Source organism: Tarenaya hassleriana, unplaced genomic scaffold (assembly GCF_000463585.1).
Source record: "Tarenaya hassleriana unplaced genomic scaffold, ASM46358v1 Cleome27, whole genome shotgun sequence".
Classification (NCBI taxonomy): Eukaryota; Viridiplantae; Streptophyta; class Magnoliopsida; order Brassicales; family Cleomaceae; genus Tarenaya; species Tarenaya hassleriana.
Window position 1 is genome coordinate 417466 of NW_010965946.1, and position 20771 is coordinate 438236.

General features: G+C 32.2%; 3 protein-coding genes and 1 pseudogene across 3 annotated transcripts; 2 read left to right on the forward strand and 2 right to left on the reverse strand.

The window, feature by feature from the left end:
• The first annotated feature begins 5732 nt into the window (after positions 1–5732).
• On the forward strand, positions 5733–6071 carry LOC104817592. The gene has a single exon (XM_010546842.1). The coding sequence runs from the start codon at positions 5733–5735 to the stop codon at positions 6069–6071; it is 339 nt and encodes a 112-aa protein (XP_010545144.1).
• Positions 6072–6651: 580 nt separating this feature from the next.
• Positions 6652–7558, reverse strand: LOC104817153 (annotated as a pseudogene).
• Positions 7559–7646: 88 nt separating this feature from the next.
• LOC104817154 lies at positions 7647–11272 on the forward strand. The gene is made up of 2 exons (XM_010546228.2): positions 7647–8454; positions 10791–11272. The coding sequence occupies exons 1-2, from the start codon at positions 8368–8370 to the stop codon at positions 11130–11132; spliced, it is 429 nt and encodes a 142-aa protein (XP_010544530.1). The 5' UTR covers positions 7647–8367; the 3' UTR covers positions 11133–11272.
• A 6934-nt stretch (positions 11273–18206) lies between these two features.
• Positions 18207–18545, reverse strand: LOC104817594. Its single transcript, XM_010546843.1, has one exon. It carries the CDS (start codon positions 18543–18545, stop codon positions 18207–18209), a length of 339 nt encoding a protein of 112 aa, XP_010545145.1.
• Between the last annotated feature and the right edge of the window lie 2226 nt (positions 18546–20771).

Consider the following 20771-nt stretch of genomic DNA (forward strand, 5'->3'; position numbering starts at 1 on the left):
ATGATACATCATATTATTTGCCACATCATTCGGATTCGTGTAACAAATCGAAATCGAAACGGTATAATATTAAACCGGATAAAATAATAAACTAAATCCAAATATTAAAATTCTTTAAATCTAAAGAGAAGGGTTATCGAAAGATTGGGCAAATGGCTTATTTTATAAAATACCATTAATAAAAACACCATTAACACAGTTTTAAATCATATATACAATAATATATTAGATATATATATATATAATGAGATTATCTAATAAATTTTAACCTAGATATTTATAAAAATATAATCATAAATTTGAATAAAAAGTTTTTAAAATGGAACAAAGAAATAAGTGGTCAAAAACTTGACATTTTTCATACAATAATTGCTATTTTTAATAAAAAAAAATAAATGATTTTATTATTATTTGTAATCAAATCCAAAATTAGATTGAATCATCCAAATCGAAATATATATATATATATATATATATATATATTTCAAATTAATGGTGTTTTCTAGGCTTCCATATTCTGAGAAAAATAAAAATTTCATACTTATTGTTTAAACTGGTTCATATACAGAATATATTGAAACCACACCAAAAAGATAAAAATTGGTAAACTAAAAGTAATTATTATAAAGACTGCTTAGAAATAGGTCCAATATAACTAAATAGAAACAGTTTGAAATGATTCAACCATTAAAAATTTTCTTTTAAAAATGTAATAAAAATAAAAAAATTAGAGATAAAATTGTATGCCATACATAAATTTGGATATCTATATTGCTTTAACATAGCATTATGTACTTTATTTTTTTAAAAAAAAAGAACTTATTGAATCCATTCATACAATGAAAAAATAGCCATATAAATAAAGATATAAAGATATAGAGAGAATTTGTTTTTAAAAAATAAATTACTTGGTAAAAAAAATGTCAAAATCACTATTTTGTCGTAAACGATAAACTGTCAAAAATTACATCTAACATAGATATAGATATTTCATCACAAATATAGTATCATTGGATATGTAACATTATAATGTCTGCTTAAGTGATATAGTCGCATACACGCTTCTCTTAATTACAGCATAACATGATTTTAAGTTTTGTACTTCCAATTTCAAATTAATCTTTGGTGATAACATGCAATCTAAAACAAATTAATTTATTTAATTTAAATGTTATTTAATTTAAATATTATTTAATTTAAAAAGTCTTTTCAAAACATCAAATCATATATATATATATATATATATTCAAGTAAGGTTGCTAATATATATTACCTTTCACCAACCTCTCTTGGCTAAGTGATTGAACAGTGATTGAACACTTTGTATGCTCTGACTAACCTTTAAAAGACGACATTCGGCATCATCTGCCGCAAGATTGTATTAATTACAGTAACATTTTAATAAGAAGTTTTGTAAAAAAAAACTGTTATGACGGCATGCATACATACATGTATACATAAACACATACATATATATTTTAAAAATAAAATAAAACGATATACACATATATGTATACATATAATATATGTATATAATATTATTAATAATACAATCATTATTAATTGTTAAATAAATGAGATATAGAATTGACTGAATTCAATATTGTACTTATCATTTGTTTTAATAATGATAATAAAATTTGTATGTTTATCATAGAAATATGGGTAAATAATATTATTTCCAAGCGAATTTGTGTAATCCTGTTAAATTATTACACACATATATATATATACATGCATATTTATACATATAAATACATATACGTATATACACATACATATAGTATAGACAAATAAAATATATATATGTATATATATACATACATATATGTAACAAATACATACTTTGACCTTACAATTATTAATTAATATAAAAATAAATAGATACAAAAACAAACAAATAAAATCATATACATATATGTATATTAATAAATATATCTCATCCGTTTATTATTTTTTTTATATTTTTTATATAAATAAAAAACATTTATGATGATATGGTTTATTATCATAAACAAATAAATAAATGAGATGTAGAATTCACTTAATTAAATAGTGTACTTATCATTTATTTTAATAATAACAATAATGAAATTTGTATATTTATCATACAAACGAAATAAAAACGAAATCCTGTAAATATGTTAAATTGTAAATGGTTATACGAATTGTTAAACATTTGGGTCCAACCCACTTGGGTTAGTTGAATTATGAAATTTGTTAAATTGTAAATTTGTATATTTATACATACACACAAAACTTATAGAATACATACATGCATCATTTACGCATATACACGTACATACAAAAGTAAAAAATAAAAAATGTATTGAGATATATGCATTTTTGTAACGTCCACGTACATACACGAATACATTCATATACAGGGAACATTATACACACAAATACATCTATATATACACATATACACATTCATATAACTTGTAATTTTTATTCTTCGTTAATATTAAAAAAATCAAAATTTATAATTCACTATTTTCGGAAATACAAAACCAATTCAATAATAATCTACCCAAAAGCTGGGTTTTCTTGCAAACAACAGAATTTAAAAAAAAAAATGTCAAAGAACTCAGCTGCCATATATATTTCATTGTTATGGTTCGACTCCAAGGTCTTCAGATTCTGAATAATCCAGTCGAAAACCTTCTTATGCAATCGGAATGATTTTTCCACTGCAATTTAATTCCTATCCATTGGACCAACTCACTCAACCTCGCTAACAAACATTTGAAAACGGGGGGAACAAAATGACAAACCTGTGGAAAACCTCCAAAAAAAGTATGACGTGCATGTTACAAAAAGCACATATTAAGAATATATGATAGATAAAACAAATATACAATATTTTGAAATTAAATATGGTTATTAATGTGATGACGACCGTTCCCTTCTCTTTTGTAATAAAAACGACACTAATGATTTATGAACGGTTACAAAATATTATAAGGACTTAGTAAAGAAAAAATACGTTATAAATTTTGTATAATGAAGAGGCGTATTGTTTACATGGACGTTAGTTGAAGAAATTAACCAATGAGGATAAAGGATTTTGCCACATGAATGATGATGTAGATGCCACATGTCCTCACCACAATCCTTGAACCAAACTTTTTATATATATAGATTTTATAAAATAAGCCATTTGCCCAATTTTTCGATAACCCTTCTCTTCAGATTTAAAGAATTTTAACATTTGGATTTAGTTTATTATTTTATCCAGTTTAATATTATACTGTTTCGATTTCGATTTGTTACACGAATCCGAATGATGTGGCAAATAATATGATGTGTCATTGTTGAATGTTAATGGACATGACGTCGACGTAGCTATTACTTTTTTTCCACGTGGTATGACTCAAACAGAACATTCACGTCGTTATGGTCCATCGTTAATTCAGAAAGAATTAATGAATTCATAATTTAATCTGTCAAATTAAAATTTTATGTATTTATTTGATCATTTGATCAACTTCATATATTTTTGTGAAATTTTCCCTATAAAAATTTAATAAAATCATCTTTAATATTTTGAGTTTTTAAATGATAAAAAAATTAAAATAAATGCCAGAGGATGAAGCGGACTACAATTCTTTAAAGGTTTGTTTTATTTATTTATTTTTAAAATTTTATATTTTTTTCAATCCCATAATTTATTACCTTTAATAAAAACATTGATACATCTTCCTAAAAACATTGATACATCTCCCTGAATGTTGTCATATTGATACATTTTCTGTAAGAGCATATATATATATATTCTATTCTAGGACAGCTAATGTAACGCCTCGAGTCCACTACGGAATGATAGAGCTGTCCCCACACACCAACACGGGACCTTTTTATCGTGTTTTGTCCTCACTCGCACACATCCCGGAAAGTACTTCCCAGGAGGTCACCCATCCTAAGACTACTTCAAGGTCAGCACGCTTAACTCTGGAGTTCTCTCGAGATGGACAACAAAAAAGGTAGATGTATCTTGTTGGTATGAGTAGCTTAATTAATTCCTTTAAGTTACCTAAGACTTTGTAGTCCCATACCTACACAACCATCGGATCCCTCTCATTCGGATGCGTCCGCTTCATCCCTGTACCTTCTACCCAGAAGCTCGTCAAGAGCCGCCCATTGTCCATACCTCTCGCACCGGCGATCACTTCCCGCCCTCCTACGGTATCATGGGCTGTCACAGGCCCACCAGTTTCTGCCTGGTTCATCCACGAACCACACCGTACTGGGAGAGAACCGGTTCTGATACCATTTGTAACGCCCCGAGGCCGCTACGGAATGATAGAGCTGTCCCCACACACCAACACGGGACCTTTTAGCGTGTTTTGTCCTCACTCGCACACATCCCGAAAAGTACTTCCCAGGAGGTCACCCATCCTAAGACTACTCCAAGGTCAGCACGCTTAACTTTGGAGTTCTCTCGAGATGGACAACCGAAAATGTAGATGCATCTTGTTGGTATGAGTAGCTTAATTAATTCCTTTAAGTTACCTTAGACTGTGTAGTCCCATATCTATACAGCCATGAAATCCTTCTCATTCGGATGCATCCGCTTCATCCCTGTATCCCCTATCCAGAAGCTCGTCAGGAGCCGTCCATTGTCCATGCCTCTTGCACCGACGATCACTCCCCGCCCTCCTACGGTATCCTGGGCTGTCACAGCTAAATTTTATTTGGTATGACAGTTGCGAAATTTTATTTGGTAAATTGTTACGGTTATCTTTTTTTTCTTTTTCAATCTTTATTCTCTCTCTCTCTCTCTCGCTAATATAACAAATATAAATTATAAAATAAAATGATTTGTAAGACTATCTAAAATTTCTTCATTGATAAATTATTTTTTATTATTATTCTTAATTTTTTTCAGATAAACAATATCTCATTTTCATTAGACAAACATATATGAAATTAATTCTCAATACTATAAAAAAAAATAAATGAGATTTATTTTTCCACACTTCTCTAAAATAGGTGGGGTTTTCCCCCCAAAGGCCAAAATCTATGTGATTATTTGTTTTTTTTTTATAGTTTTGAGAATTATATATACTTATTTCAAATTTGCATTTACAGTAGTGAATCATTGCCACTAGTATACAGGTTTGTTTGTTTTTTAAAAAAAATTTTAACCTTTTTTTCAATCTCAGGATTTGTTACCTTTAATAAAAACATCGATACATCGCACGAACGTTATCATATTACTCATTGATACTTTTTTCTGGAAAAGCATATATAGATATATATATATATATATATATATATATATTCTAAGAATCTAAAAACTGTTAATTTTTTTCATCTACGTATTTTGTTCATTTTGCTAAATAATTTTAATTTTGCAAAGTTTTTTTTGTCCTTCTATATTTTCTAAAATTTTGACATTTTTATCTCAAATTTTTTTTTACCTTAAAAAAATATTGAGACACCAAAAAAAATAAAGCTCACTTCTTATTATCACTTTTGTTTACTAAAAGTTAGGGATTGATACACATCCCCTGGAATATAGAACCAACGTATAAGAGTAATATTATCTAAAAAGGTAAAAATATAAACACAAATACGGAATGTTTTGACGTATGATTTCTTATTAAAAAGGGAGCACGAGCATCAATTCCCAGACAGCTATAAATTGGAACATGGACGTGTGCATACCTACACAAAAAGACACACGCAACTACAAAATATTAGATTAAAAAAAAAAGAATTCAGAGATGGAGCAACAAAAAAGGATGGTCCTCATGGCCGCGCTCGTGGCAGCCCTACTGATGTTGTCCGCGTGCGTGACGGCGACCAACGAACTGGAGAGCAAGAAAGCGGCGTCAGCCCCATCTCCGCTGTCAGAGGAAGCAATCCTGCCGAATCCGGATAAGTGCTGGGAAGCTCTCAAATCGGTTCCGGGATGCGCGGACGCGATCGTGCACTTCAATCTCGGGAAGCTGACGAAGGATTGCTGCATCACCATCGTCGATATCACCGACGATTGCTTAGGCCTTATCACCGGCAACTTCTACACCAAACTTATCCTCAAAACCGCCTGCCAAGCCCTTTAATCAATCAACTATTTCACTTGTATTCCGCATAATTGTATTCACTTGTATTCCGCATAATATATTGGATAAATGTGGGCGGAAGGTTTTTTTTTGTTTTAATGTAAATAGATTCACATTAAAACGAAAAAAAAAACCTTCCGCACACATTTATCCAATCTATTATTTATTATATATGAATCAGTGCAAACGAAAGCAATAATGAATTTTGATTGTGGTCTATACCCCTGGAATTCGAATCACTAAGCAATATCATATGTTTATTGTGAAAATATTGCTTCATTGTGGTATCATAGGATACAAGATCTACCACTATATAGGGTTACCCGATATGAGACAAATTAAACTGATTTGTCGTACTATATTTTGACTGTAAATACAAAAGTTTGCTTGGAGACATGCGTTGTGGAATTTGTGAATGTAAAATTGTTGTTATGATGATTAAACCATCCGATATAGCAATGAAATGGAAAATTTATTTATTTGACAAAAATATGAAAGTTATTCAATGTTTGGCAATTTTTTAAAAAAAATACATAAAAACGGTTTATCCATTTGATATTTTTTTTATAAGAGATTCAGATTCATCCACTCACAATGAAAAGTTAAAAACTTACAACAAAAACACATGAAAACAAGAATCACAAGAAATCCAAAGATCATCAAAGAGAAACTCAACGTGTTGAGTTTTATTGAAAACGAGATGCCAAACTGCTTGGAAGAAGGAACAGTGAGATCAGACCAAATTGACCATGCTCCTCCCCATGTCTCTGATCATTTGTGCCCTCTGAAACGCCATATGTGTCTGTAACTGCATCATTTGCATATGTCTATGAGCATCCAACATCGACGACAACTGTCGAATCGGTCTTTTCTTTGATCCCGCCATTATCACCACCTTCTTCTTCTTCATCTTCTTCTTTTGTCTCTTCATAAGCCGTACACGAGTGTACGTGCGTGCCATAGTCGCATTCCTTACAGTAATTCACCCAGAAATTCTCCGGCACGGTTTCTCGACACACGTCGCAAACAAAGTCTCCTACGTTGTCCTTGTAAGGCGAACAATAGAGGAGAGTGAGAGGGTGTTCATGTTCATCGCGCTCCATGGATTCAGGCAACGAGACACAACCGACATGAACATCGAACTGACACTCGGAGCAGCTGTAAGTGAACCCAGTTCCGTACTCTCCACATGCATCACACGTGTAGATGGACTGTGAATGGGGTGGGGCATGAATCAGTGTCAGAGGGTGGTCAAGGTGAGATTTGTGATGGATCTGACGCGGAAGCTCGAAACATGACTTGTGCAGGAAGTAATCACATTCCGACTTGGTGCATTTGAAAGCTGCCCCGACCAGCTCGAGCTCGCAACCCGAGCAGACGACCTCGTGTTCGTCTTTGGCTTTGAACAGACGCAACGGATGGGTATGGCCCGGATGCCTCACGCAAGGGCGAGAAGCTGGTCTGGCAACGGATGTTCTCGTAGCCATGGTAGAGATTCTTATACTGTGGTTTTTTTTGTGTTTCTTGTTAAGATGTGAAGAACTTGTTTACGGGCTTGGAGCTATTTATACGGATTTTTATGGAAGACTTTGGATCGGATAATGTGTGGAAATTGCAAAGTTTTTGAATTTGATTAAGCAAGTTGCAGTGTAATTAATGGAGAAATAACGATGTGCGGAAACCGATGGCTTCTTTGACTTTAATTCGGTCCCATTTCCCCATCTAGTTTCGCAAGGTTTTTATTTTATTTGCGAGTACATAACCCTATTGGCCTCGCCATGCCTCCAATGACTCTCCTGAATCATCGACATTATTGTAGAATCAATCAACGATTTTACGGTATTTTGCAACTGATCGGTTTCTCTATGATAGTAGTAGTAGTTCGGGTGAATAACCCTATTGGCCTCGCCATACCTCTAATGACTCTTCCGCATCATCGACATGGTAGAATCCATCAACGATATTTGTTTTGTATCTTTCATCTGACCGCTTTCTCTACCAATATGGTAGCTCGAGTAAAAAAACGCTTTGGGCATCTGCGTTTTCTCTATCCATACCGAAAACCCTTTTTCTTTCCTCTTTTTGGGGATCACTATAATGTGTGTTAGAAGATTTTGAGGGTTTTCCGAGTGAAGATTAAAGGTGAAGAATTTCAATCTATTTATACAAAAAATAATGTCATCCGACGATGTGAGAATCAATACGATTTCGGTTTGATGAAGTCGCATATGCCAAATGCATTACTATATGTATGTGTAGAAACGATATGATTTAAGTTTTCAAAGTCTTCTTCTCGATGACTTTGATCATATATGATGTTTTCAAGTGTCATTATATGAGCAGTGAATTGAGCGGTGGAGCTAATCCAAGGGAGTTTGAAGAGGTATAATATATAAAAAATATCCTTACTTTGCTATTTTTACATCAACACATACCTTTCTCCACATGTGGTCATGTGATCCAAAATATAGTATAGTTAGATTTTGATTTTATTGATTATAACGATAAATTTATGGTGATCACACTAATTCATTATGATTATACCTTGTACATCTTACTAATCATTTGATTAAAACATCATAAATTTAACGTTATAAATAATGAGTTTAACATGTGACTACACTATATTTCGGATCAAATAGATCATATGATCACAACTGAATAAAGGTATATGTTGAAGTCAAAATAGCAAAATAAGGATATATTTGATAATGGTCCGTTTGAAGAGGAGTCGACCTTTTAAAGTCACCACAAGGTTTTGGGGGAAAGAAATGACGTCATGCTAAGTTGAAGGTGGATTACTAAAGGGTAATATTGTCTTTCTACAGGAGATCAAATCAGGGCTTCTCATGTAAGCTCAATTATCAGATTAGGGCTCGTTACTTCTTCATTTTTCGTTGAGTTTTCATTCTTGGTTGTAGTTCTTGAATCGGATTTGCTTCGGTTTATCAACTTGATTCATATATAATAAATAATAGATTGGATAAATGTGGGCAGAAGGTTATGTTACAAAATACTCTTTCGAAAAAAAAACAATATCCAAAATATTAATGGATATTCATAGAATGGAATGATTTAAAAAAGAAAAATAATGAACCAAAATATGTACATAGTTTGTGGGAGGAAAAGAAAAACAAAAATTTAATTTAGAGAAAGAGAATTATTATTGCGAGATAGAAGACATCATAAAACAAATGCAAAGGATAATTTTATTCATTCCATGAGGTGCCTTTTACACACGTTAAACCTAAACTTTCCAAACCGATAAATCTGCATCACATATATCACTTAGCACAATTGATGTGATTTGCTCCTAATGAATAGGTCACCCCCTTGACCAAGTGCATAATACGCAAAATACAAAATATGAAATAAAACGGATTTATTTTGATCCCCGACAAGATTATATTCCCAACCTTCCGATCCGCCTCACAATAACATCGGTTTGTCTTCGACTTCTTCCGTGAGATGGATTTCTTCATTGTTTTGTTCGTTTTTCGATCTAGGATACTCAGAAGCATAATGTCCATACTTTCGACAAGTAAAACATTGTATATATCATTTATCACGTTCGCCTCGTCCGCATCCGCGACCTCTTCCATGCCTCTGTCGAGTTTGCCACTCTGCATAAGTGAGCAAAAGTTGTCCATCGGAATTATCACCCACATTGCGCAGCCGAATTCAGTCCTCATATACTTTTATTCTCCTGATCGCTTCCTCGAACGACATTTTATCAATATCTGAATATTGTTCAATAGATGCAACTAATTGGAAAAACTTATCTGGCACCGAATCAAGAAGTTTCCTAACGAGTGCGCCATCCTCGAGAGTAACACCAAGATCGCTGTATTTGGTGATCATACTGCTCAATTTCCCGGCGAATTCATCAATCGTCCCACCTTCATTTATACGCAAAGCATCAAATTCACTTTTTAAGGTTCGCAAACGTGCCTTCTGCACACGATCAACCCCCACGTACTGGATCTTCAGGGATTCCCAAATCTCACTAGCGGATTTCTTCTTTGATATCTGCATAAGAACATCTTCCGGTACCGTTTGAAAGATGAACGCTCGAGCTAGCTTATTCTTTTTCTCGTCTACAACCACTCCGGTCGCATGTTCAACTGCGTCCCAGATCCCCTGGGCATCCATGATCGCATCCATCTTGATCGCCCATGTCGTATAATTGAACGACGTCAACATAGGGTATTGCAACGACACTCCGTCATTTTCCTTTACTCCTTGCGTGATGAGTGACATAGATACTCACACAAGTATTCCTAACTAGACACAGGTCCTCCCGACCGGATATGGGTCCTCCCGACCAAGCACAGGTCCTACCGGCAGGGCTTTGAACCAAAATATGTACATAGTTTCTGGGAGAAAAAGAAAATAAAAATTTAATTTAGAGAGAGAATAAAGCAGATGCAAAGGATAATTTTATTCATTCCATGAGGTTCCTTTTACACATGTCAAACCTAAACTTTCCAAACTGATAAATCTGCATCACGTGCATCACTTAGCACGATTGATATGATTTGCTCATAATGAATAGGTCACCCCTTGACCAAGTGCATAATACGCAAAATACAAAATATGAAATAAAAACGGATTTATTTTGATCCCCAACAAGATTATATTCCCAACAGGTTATTCCTAAAATTAATACAATTATGCGGAACACAAGTGAAATAGTTGATTGATTAAAGGATTTTGCAGGCAGCCTTGAGGATAAGTTTGGTGAAGAAGCTGCCGGTGATAACGCCTAAGCAATCATCGGCGATACCGACGATGGCGTTGCAGCACTCCTTCGACAGTTGCCGGAGTTTCAAGTGCATGATCGCTTCCGCGCATCCCGGAACCGATTTGAGATCTTCCCAGCACTTCGCCGGATCCGGCAAGATTGATTCCTCCGACAGCGGAGATGGGGCTGACGCCGCTTTCTTGCTCTCTAGTTCGTTGGTCGCCGTCACGAATGCGGACAACATCAGTAGGGCTGCCACGAGCGCGGCCATGAGGACCATCCTTTTCTGTTGCTCCATCTCTGAATTCTTTTTTTAATCTAATATTGTTGTGTGTTTCTTTTGTGAGTTTTGGAGATTTGTGTGAGCATGCACACGTCCATGTTCCAATTTATAGCTGCCTTGGAATTTATGGTCGTACTCCCTTTTGAATAAGAAATCCATGCAGTGTGGTTTACCTTTTAAGATAATATTCCAGGGGACGTGTATCAATCGGTAACCTTTTACAAAAGTGGTAATAAGAAGTGAGCTTTATTTTTTGTGTCTCAATATCTTTTTAAGGTAAAAAAAAATGTGAGACAAAAATGTCAAAATTTGAAACATAGAAGGAAAAAAACTTTGCAAAATAAAAAATATTTAGCAAAATGAACAAAATATGTAGATGAAAAAATAGAATATATATATGCTCTTCCAGAAAAAGTATCAATGAGTAATCTGACAACATTCAGGGGGATGTATCAATGTTTTTATTAAAGGTAACAAATTGTGAGATTGAAAAAGGTAATATTTTTTTTATAGAAAAACAAACCTGTATACTAGAGGCAATGCTTTACTACTGTAAATGCAAAATTGAAATAAGAGTATATATATATATATAATTCTGAAAACTATAAAAAAAACAAATAATCACATATATTTTGGCCTTTCGGGGGAAAACCCAAGCTATTTTAGAGAAGCGTATTTTGTTATATTATTGAGAATTAATTCATATATGTTTGTCTAATGAAAATGAGATATTGTTTATCAGAAAAAATTAAGAATAATAATAAAAATAAATTATCATTTAATCAATGAAGAAATTTTAGATAGTCTTACAAATCATTTTATTTTACAATTTGTATTTGTTATAGTAAAGAGGAATAGAGAGAGAAATACATGATAAAGATGAAAAAGAAAAAAGATAACCCAAAGAATTTACCAAATAAAATTGTGAGATTGAAATAAAAGGTAAAAAATTTAAAAAATAAATAAATAAAACAAACTTGCATAATAGGGTTTAAAGGATTCGAGTCCTCCTCTTCATCATCTGGCATTTATTTTAATTTTTTTGTCATTTAAAAACTCGAATAATGAAAGATGATTTTATTGAAATGTTTTAGAAAAAATCCCACAAAAATATATGAATTTGACCAAATGTGACACATAAATACATGAATTTTTAATTTGACAGATTAAATCATGAATTCGCTAATTCCTTCTTAAAATGAAATAAAGAAATAAGTGGTCATAAACTTGATCATTTTTTCATACAATAATTGCTATTTTTAATAAAAATAAATAATTTTTTTTATTTGTAATAAAATCCAAAATTAGATTGAATCATTCAAATCGAAAAATATATGTATATATATGTCTATGTATATGAATATATATATATATATATATAATATATAATTTCAGATGTCTATAAAGAAATCATGTATATATATATATATATATATATTCCTAAATCCTAATCTTTCTCCGCCGAAAATGTTGGCTATATATAAAATTATGAGTGTATGATACTATTCCTCATAAAGTGAAAATAAAATTAAATTACGAAAACGATGTAATGATTCAAGCCGTTCTTCTGTTTATATGTAAGGAAAAAAAAAAATACAAACCATAGAATAATGAGTTTCAGAAGGAGAAAAAATATATTCTACGTATAGTTGGACCGTCACCGTCCTCTTTTAACCCATTTTATCATCCTATAAAATTTAATAAAATTTCCCCAATAATCAAATGAAGTTATATATATATATATAAACTGCAAATAGCGCATGTATATAGATTCTGTCTACACGTGAAACGCGTCGAACAACAAATTAATACTATCACAGTTTATGATTAGGGTTTTTCTTATGATACATGTCCTTGTTAATTAATAGTAAACCCAAAAAATCACCGGGATATGCATTCACATAGGTTTCTTCACCGATCTTTTAGGTTTCCACGAATTTTATATAATGACTCATATCTAATTATATTATATATTTGATGTGTGTGTATATATATACACGTATTGCAATTAATGGTCGAATATGAGATCACCTGAAAACTGTACCTAGAAATTATGACACGTGTTATGTGGTTCTTAACATGTCCACGTAGGTGTTAGTCCATTTCTTCACGACGCCACCCACTACCGAAGAATTTATATTATATATAATAATAAATAAACTATACATAAATGACAAATAACTGTAGAGTTTATTATTTGGGACTACGGATACAGTATTTATGGATCCGATTTTGACCCGTCTTCCATATATATATATATATGTAAGAGGATTGATACATTATAAACAAATTTAAATAAAATAATAATAAATCTGTATTTACATTAAGTTTGACTATCATTTTCAAAATACTATTAAATCGAACTTAATTTAAATATAATTATATATTATTTGAACAAGACTTGGTAGATATGAACAGTAAATAATCTGTAGTGAAAATTAAATTAAGTTTACCCACGCGCTCTCGCTCCATATGAAAGATTGATTAGCCGACAAGTGCATTGCGGAGACATAATCATCTATATAAATCCAAATTTGGACCGAATACTTATGGTTGGATAAGACAAGAATGTAAAAATTTTTAAAAAAAATAAAGAAAATAAAAATGCTTACAGATGGAAAGATGGGCATTGAAAATTGGAAAATGAGAACACATGGTCCGTCTCCAGGATTAAATTGCGTCCACCTGTAGATACGATACGATGGTCCAACCGTGTCAGCCTTCTTATTGAACCTTGACAGGGACATTATTGCAACACCATGCAGTTCGAATCTCTTCTAACGAAACGGGACGCAGTCTGTTCTGACGCCAGGAGTTGGGGTATTTTCGTAATGTTTTAACTCCACTGTACTGTAGTACTAATGCTTGCGTTGGTGTATGTATATATTTTGCATGCATGATTTTATTATCAATACACACATACATACACACACATATATATATATAAGCTGTAATAGTGTAATCGTATATGTAACACATGATAATTGTTTAACAAAAAAAAACACATTCCATAAAAAAAACACATGATAATTGATCGATGGGCCAACGAGGTGCATAAAGAACAATGAATTACATTTTAACCAAAAAAAAAAAAAAACAAAAACGAATTAAAGCCATAAATATAATCAACAATTTCTGAGAGTGAAAGCAAAATCAACGGTCCATATTTGCATGCGTACCAACAATTGATGGTGAGATGACAGCAGATGTTGGCAAATGGATTTCTAAAAAACTATATGATGAAAAAAGGGACTTTTGAATAATTATTCGTCCGACAAATGAAAGAAACTAAAACAGAATATTTTTTTTTCAAATGAACAATGAGAGTTGGAGATTGCAACAAAAGCAAGGATTTTGTGATTTAACGTTATTGGGTCACTGAGGCATTTCAACATCTTGTAGTGTCATCTTTAGACAAAAATAAAATAAAAAAATATGATAACGATAAAAGATTTAAATAAAAATAAATTGAGATATATATGAAACTTTATACAAAAATTAAAGTAAAAGAAACCTCATAATTAACTAACTTTTATGGACAGAGATAAATTTGTGAGGTATATATATGTTTGAATCGGACAACAAGAACATTCATCGAATGAAAATTATTTTGGTTTGGATTAATAAAACTAGGTGAATAAAATTTTAATACTTTTTATAATTTTTTTACATATTATAAGAGTTAGAGATAAATTTTATAATTTAGAAATGAATTAAAATAACTTTATTTGAATTGAAATCTACAATGACTTCAATGGTAAAAAATGGAAAATAACATATTTTTGAAAATAATTATTTTATAAAAGAATATAAATTTGAATTAGAACAGAATAGGAAAAATGTAATATAAATAAATTTCTAAAAATAAAAAATAATTAAATTAAAACATGTTTATAATTATTAATAATTCGGTAAAAAAGAACATGGTAATAAAAAAAACTTTTGCGCCGTAAAAAACTAGTAATAATTAGGTTAAAGAAAAAGGAGGTGATAATAGGTATGATGTTTGAACTTTTAAGCCGACAAGAAGTATCTTTTTACAAAATTTTCCACACACGTAGACGCTGCGTACGCATATACACGTATATTATAATATGCATGCATGCACACATGTGCATGGTGCATCCACGCGTCTTCTCCCTTATATTTTGACAGACGTCTCAATTTCCCTTTGACATATTTTCCCCATCATTTTCCACTGCATTAAGAGACAGAGAGAGAGAGAATAATTTACCCATATTTTTTTCCTGTGAAATTACTCTTTTTGTTCTTGGTGTTCTTTGTTTTGCCTTTCCTTTTCTGGGTTTTCTTCCTCTCTTGGAATTGCCACTTCGACCAAGTTGAACAGGTAAATCTATCGATGCTACGTTAAATGTCATACATAAACGCATACACTCACACATATATACATATATGTATATACATGTACGTACACCTCTATTCATCTCTCTCCCTTCGTCTGTTATATGTCCATTTCGATCTGATTGGATCTTACAACGATGTCCTAGTTGGTTACCGATCTTATTCAATCGCATCACATCCAAGAGGTTTGTTTGGAACAGTACGTAGCAAACGCAACCGCGGCTTATTGGTCGGAGGAAAATGTCTAGCGTCTACGTCCAATCGCGTTTGCACTTCTGACGACAATATATACAAACCCTTCAATCTTTTACAGGCAGCGATCAATTGAATCCCTTTTGTTCCCAAAACAAAAGAAGAATGAGCAACGGAGAAATGGAAGAGAGGTTGCTTCGAGAGGGATCGGAGAACGATGAGAGCCTCTACATGAAGAAGAAGGTGTGGAGTGAGTTGAGGAAGATGTGGAGAATCGCGTTGCCGTCGACAATGTTCAGAGTGACGTCATTCGGGAGCATAGTGGTGGCTCAGTCATTCATCGGTCACACCAGCGACGTCGGCCTCGCCGCCTATGCCCTCCTCCAAAGCACCTTCATTCGCTTCCTCTACGGTTTACTTGTAAGTCCACGTCACCCTATATATATATATATATATGTATGTATAATGACTTCAATTTTGTCTTTATATGTCCGATAGAGCTTCGTGAAATTGACTCATGGCCAACTAAATCCGCCCCCATTCATTTAATTAAAATTTCTATCTTCCTTTATACAATTTATGATATTTTAATTTAAATTATTATTTTCTCCATGGTAAAAAAATAAAATTTTATCAACGTAATATTAAATTTATACCCTACTAGATCCGCCACTGCATGCATCACACACTATATATGTATATGTATATATGTGTATTCGTGTGTGGTGTTTAGATACGGATAATTAAACTTTGTAATATAGTGGTTGGAATATGAAATTATATTGTAGATACGATACGATGGTCCAACCGTGTCAGCCTTCTTATTGAACCTTGACAGGGACATTATTGCAACACCATGCAGTTCGAATCTCTTCTAACGAAACGGGACGCAGTCTGTTCTGACGCCAGGAGTTGGGGTATTTTCGTAATGTTTTAACTCCACTGTACTGTAGTACTAATGCTTGCGTTGGTGTATGTATATATTTTGCATGCATGATTTTATTATCAATACACACATACATACACACACATATATATATATAAGCTGTAATAGTGTAATCGTCCCCTTGACCAAGTGCATAATACGCAAAATACAAAATATGAAATAAAACGGATTTATTTTGATCCCCGACAAGATTATATTCCCAACAATCTCCTTCCTAATCTTGTCTTCCGATCCGCCTCACAATAACATCGGTTTGTCTTCGACTTCTTCCGTGAGATGGATTTCTTCATCGTTTTGTTCGTTTTTCGATCTAGGATACTCAGAAGCGTAATGTCCATACTTTCGACAAGTAAAACATTGTATATATCATTTATCACGTTCGCCTCGTCCGCGTCCGCGACCTCTTCCAGGCCTCTGTCGAGTTTGCCACTCTGCATAAGTGAGCAAAAGTTGTCCATCGGAATTATCACCCACATTGCGCAGCCGAATCCAGTCCTCATATACTTTTATTCTCCTGATCGCTTCCTCGAACGACATTTTATCAATATCTGAATATTGTTCAATAGATGCAACTAATTGGAAAAACTTATCTGGCACCGAATCAAGAAGTTTCCTAACGAGTGCGCCATCCTCGAGAGTAACACCAAGATCGCTGTATTTGGTGATCATACTGCTCAATTTCCCGGCGAATTCATCAATCGTCCCACCTTCATTTATACGCAAAGCATCAAATTCACTTTTTAAGGTTCGGAAACGTGCCTTCTGCACACGATCAACCCCCACGTACTGGATCTTCAGGGATTCCCAAATCTCACTAGCGGATTTCTTCTTTGCTATCTGCATAAGAACATCTTCCGATACCGTTTGAAAGATGAACGCTCGAGCTACCTTATTCTTTTTCTCGTCTACGACCACTCCGGTCGCATGTTCAACTGCGTCCCAGATCCCCTGGGCATCCATGATCGCATCCATCTTGATCGCCCATGTCGTATAATTGGACGACGTCAACATAGGGTATTGCAACGACACTCCGTCATTTTCCTTTACTCCTTGCGTGATGAGTGACATAGATACTCACACAAGTATTCCTGACTAGACACAGGTCCTCCGAACCAGATATGGGTCCTCCCGACCAAGCACAGGTCCTACCGGCAGGGCTTTGATACCACTGTTACAAAATACTCTTTCGAAAAAAACACAATATCCGAAATATTAATGGATATTCATAGAACGGAATGATTTAAAAGAAAAATAATGAACCAAAATATGTACATAGTTTCTGGGAGAAAAAGAAAATAAAAATTTAATTTAGAGAGAGAGAATAAAGCAGATGCAAAGGATAATTTTATTCATTCCATGAGGTTCCTTTTACACATGTCAAACCTAAACTTTCCAAACTGATAAATCTGCATCACGTGCATCACTTAGCACGATTGATATGATTTGCTCATAATGAATAGGTCACCCCTTGACCAAGTGCATAATACGCAAAATACAAAATATGAAATAAAAACAGATTTATTTTGATCCCCAACAAGATTATATTCCCAACAGGTTATTCCTAAAATTAATACAATTATGCAGAACACAAGTGAAATAGTTGATTGATTAAAGGATTTTGCAGGCAGCCTTGAGGATAAGTTTGGTGAAGAAGCTGCCGGTGATAACGCCTAAGCAATCATCGGCGATACCGACGATGGCGTTGCAGCACTCCTTCGACAGTTGCCGGAGTTTCAAGTGCATGATCGCTTCCGCGCATCCCGGAACCGATTTGAGATCTTCCCAGCACTTCGCCGGATCTGGCAAGATTGATTCCTCCGACAGCGGAGATGGGGCTGACGCCGCTTTCTTGCTCTCTAGTTCGTTGGTCGCCGTCACGAATGCGGACAACATCAGTAGGGCTGCCACGAGCGCGGCCATGAGGACCATCCTTTTCTGTTGCTCCATCTCTGAATTCTTTTTTTAATCTAATATTGTTGTGTGTTTCTTTTGTGAGTTTTGGAGATTTGTGTGAGCATGCACACGTCCATGTTCCAATTTATAGCTGCCTTGGAATTTATGGTCGTACTCCCTTTTGAATAAGAAATCCATGCAGTGTGGTTTACCTTTTAAGATAATATTCCAGGGGACGTGTATCAATCGGTAACCTTTTACAAAAGTGGTAATAAGAAGTGAGCTTTATTTTTTGTGTCTCAATATCTTTTTAAGGTAAAAAAAAATGTGAGACAAAAATGTCAAAATTTGAAACATAGAAGGAAAAAAACTTTGCAAAATAAAAAATATTTAGCAAAATGAACAAAATATGTAGATGAAAAAATAGAATATATATATGCTCTTCCAGAAAAAGTATCAATGAGTAATCTGACAACATTCAGGGGGATGTATCAATGTTTTTATTAAAGGTAACAAATTGTGAGATTGAAAAAGGTAATATTTTTTTTATAGAAAAACAAACCTGTATACTAGAGGCAATGCTTTACTACTGTAAATGCAAAATTGAAATAAGAGTATATATATATATATAATTCTGAAAACTATAAAAAAAACAAATAATCACATATATTTTGGCCTTTCGGGGGAAAACCCAAGCTATTTTAGAGAAGCGTATTTTGTTATATTATTGAGAATTAATTCATATATGTTTGTCTAATGAAAATGAGATATTGTTTATCAGAAAAAATTAAGAATAATAATAAAAATAAATTATCATTTAATCAATGAAGAAATTTTAGATAGTCTTACAAATCATTTTATTTTACAATTTGTATTTGTTATAGTAAAGAGGAATAGAGAGAGAAATACATGATAAAGATGAAAAAGAAAAAAGATAACCCAAACAATTTACCAAATAAAATTTTGCAACTGTCATACCAAATAAAATTTAGTTGTCCTAGAATAGAATATATATATATATATATATATATGATCTTCCAGGAAATGTATCAAATATGACAACATTCAGGGAGATGTATCAATGTTTTTATTAAAGGTAACAAATTGTGATATTGAAATAAAAGGTAAAAAATTTAAAAAATAAATAAATAAAACAAACTTGCATAATAGGGTTTAAAGGATTCGAGTCCTCTTCTTCATCATCTGGCATTTATTTTAATTTTTTTGTCATTTAAAAACTCGAATAATGAAAGATGATTTTATTGAAATGTTTTAGGAAAAATCCCACAAAAATATATGAATTTGACCAAATGTGACACATAAATACATGAATTTTTAATTTGACAGATTAAATCATGAATTCGCTAATTCCTTCTTAAAATGAAATAAAGAAATAAGTGGTCATAAACTTGATCATTTTTTCATACAATAATTGCTATTTTTAATAAAAATAAATAATTTTTTTTATTTGTAATAAAATCCAAAATTAGATTGAATCATTCAAATCGAAAAATATATGTATATATGTTATATAGTATAACATATATGTATATATACATATATGTAAATAAATATATATATATATATATATATATATATATTTATGTATATATATTTATATATATGAATGTATGTATTTTTCAGAATTATATATTTTTATTTTTTATGAATATACATATTTCTTTATATAAATATATATGTAATATTACAAAAAAAAATTCCAATTATCTATCACAATTTTTAGTAAATTCATATCAATAAGTTTTATACAAATATAATAAAAAAATATTTAAGAATATTATTTTTGGTGTTGTGTGTAGAAATTGAAAAAACACTGAACGTCCTATAAATAAATCAATAATATCAAATCTATCAACACCTAAACTTATTTTTTTAACTTGATAGTATAATACGTGATGATAAATATACAATATTTTAATTGTATTAATTTATTTTCTCTGTATAAATTAAATAATGTATATAATTTTTTTCACATACGTATTTATAAATTTTGTAAAAAGATAATTAATGTATAAAAAATAATAATCCCTGAAAAAATGGTCATAGATAAAAGACAAAAGCAAAATGTTAAATAGATAACCCTATATTTTCCATAACCATCCTTTAGTCATCATCATTATATGATACTCTCTCATGTTACTTTATTATCATGATTAAAAAATCTAGATCATATAGAAAACTCTAATAACAAAGATGTGTCATCAACATTCATCACAACTTTGAGGTTAGATAAAACAAAATGACAAAATGCATCGTCAA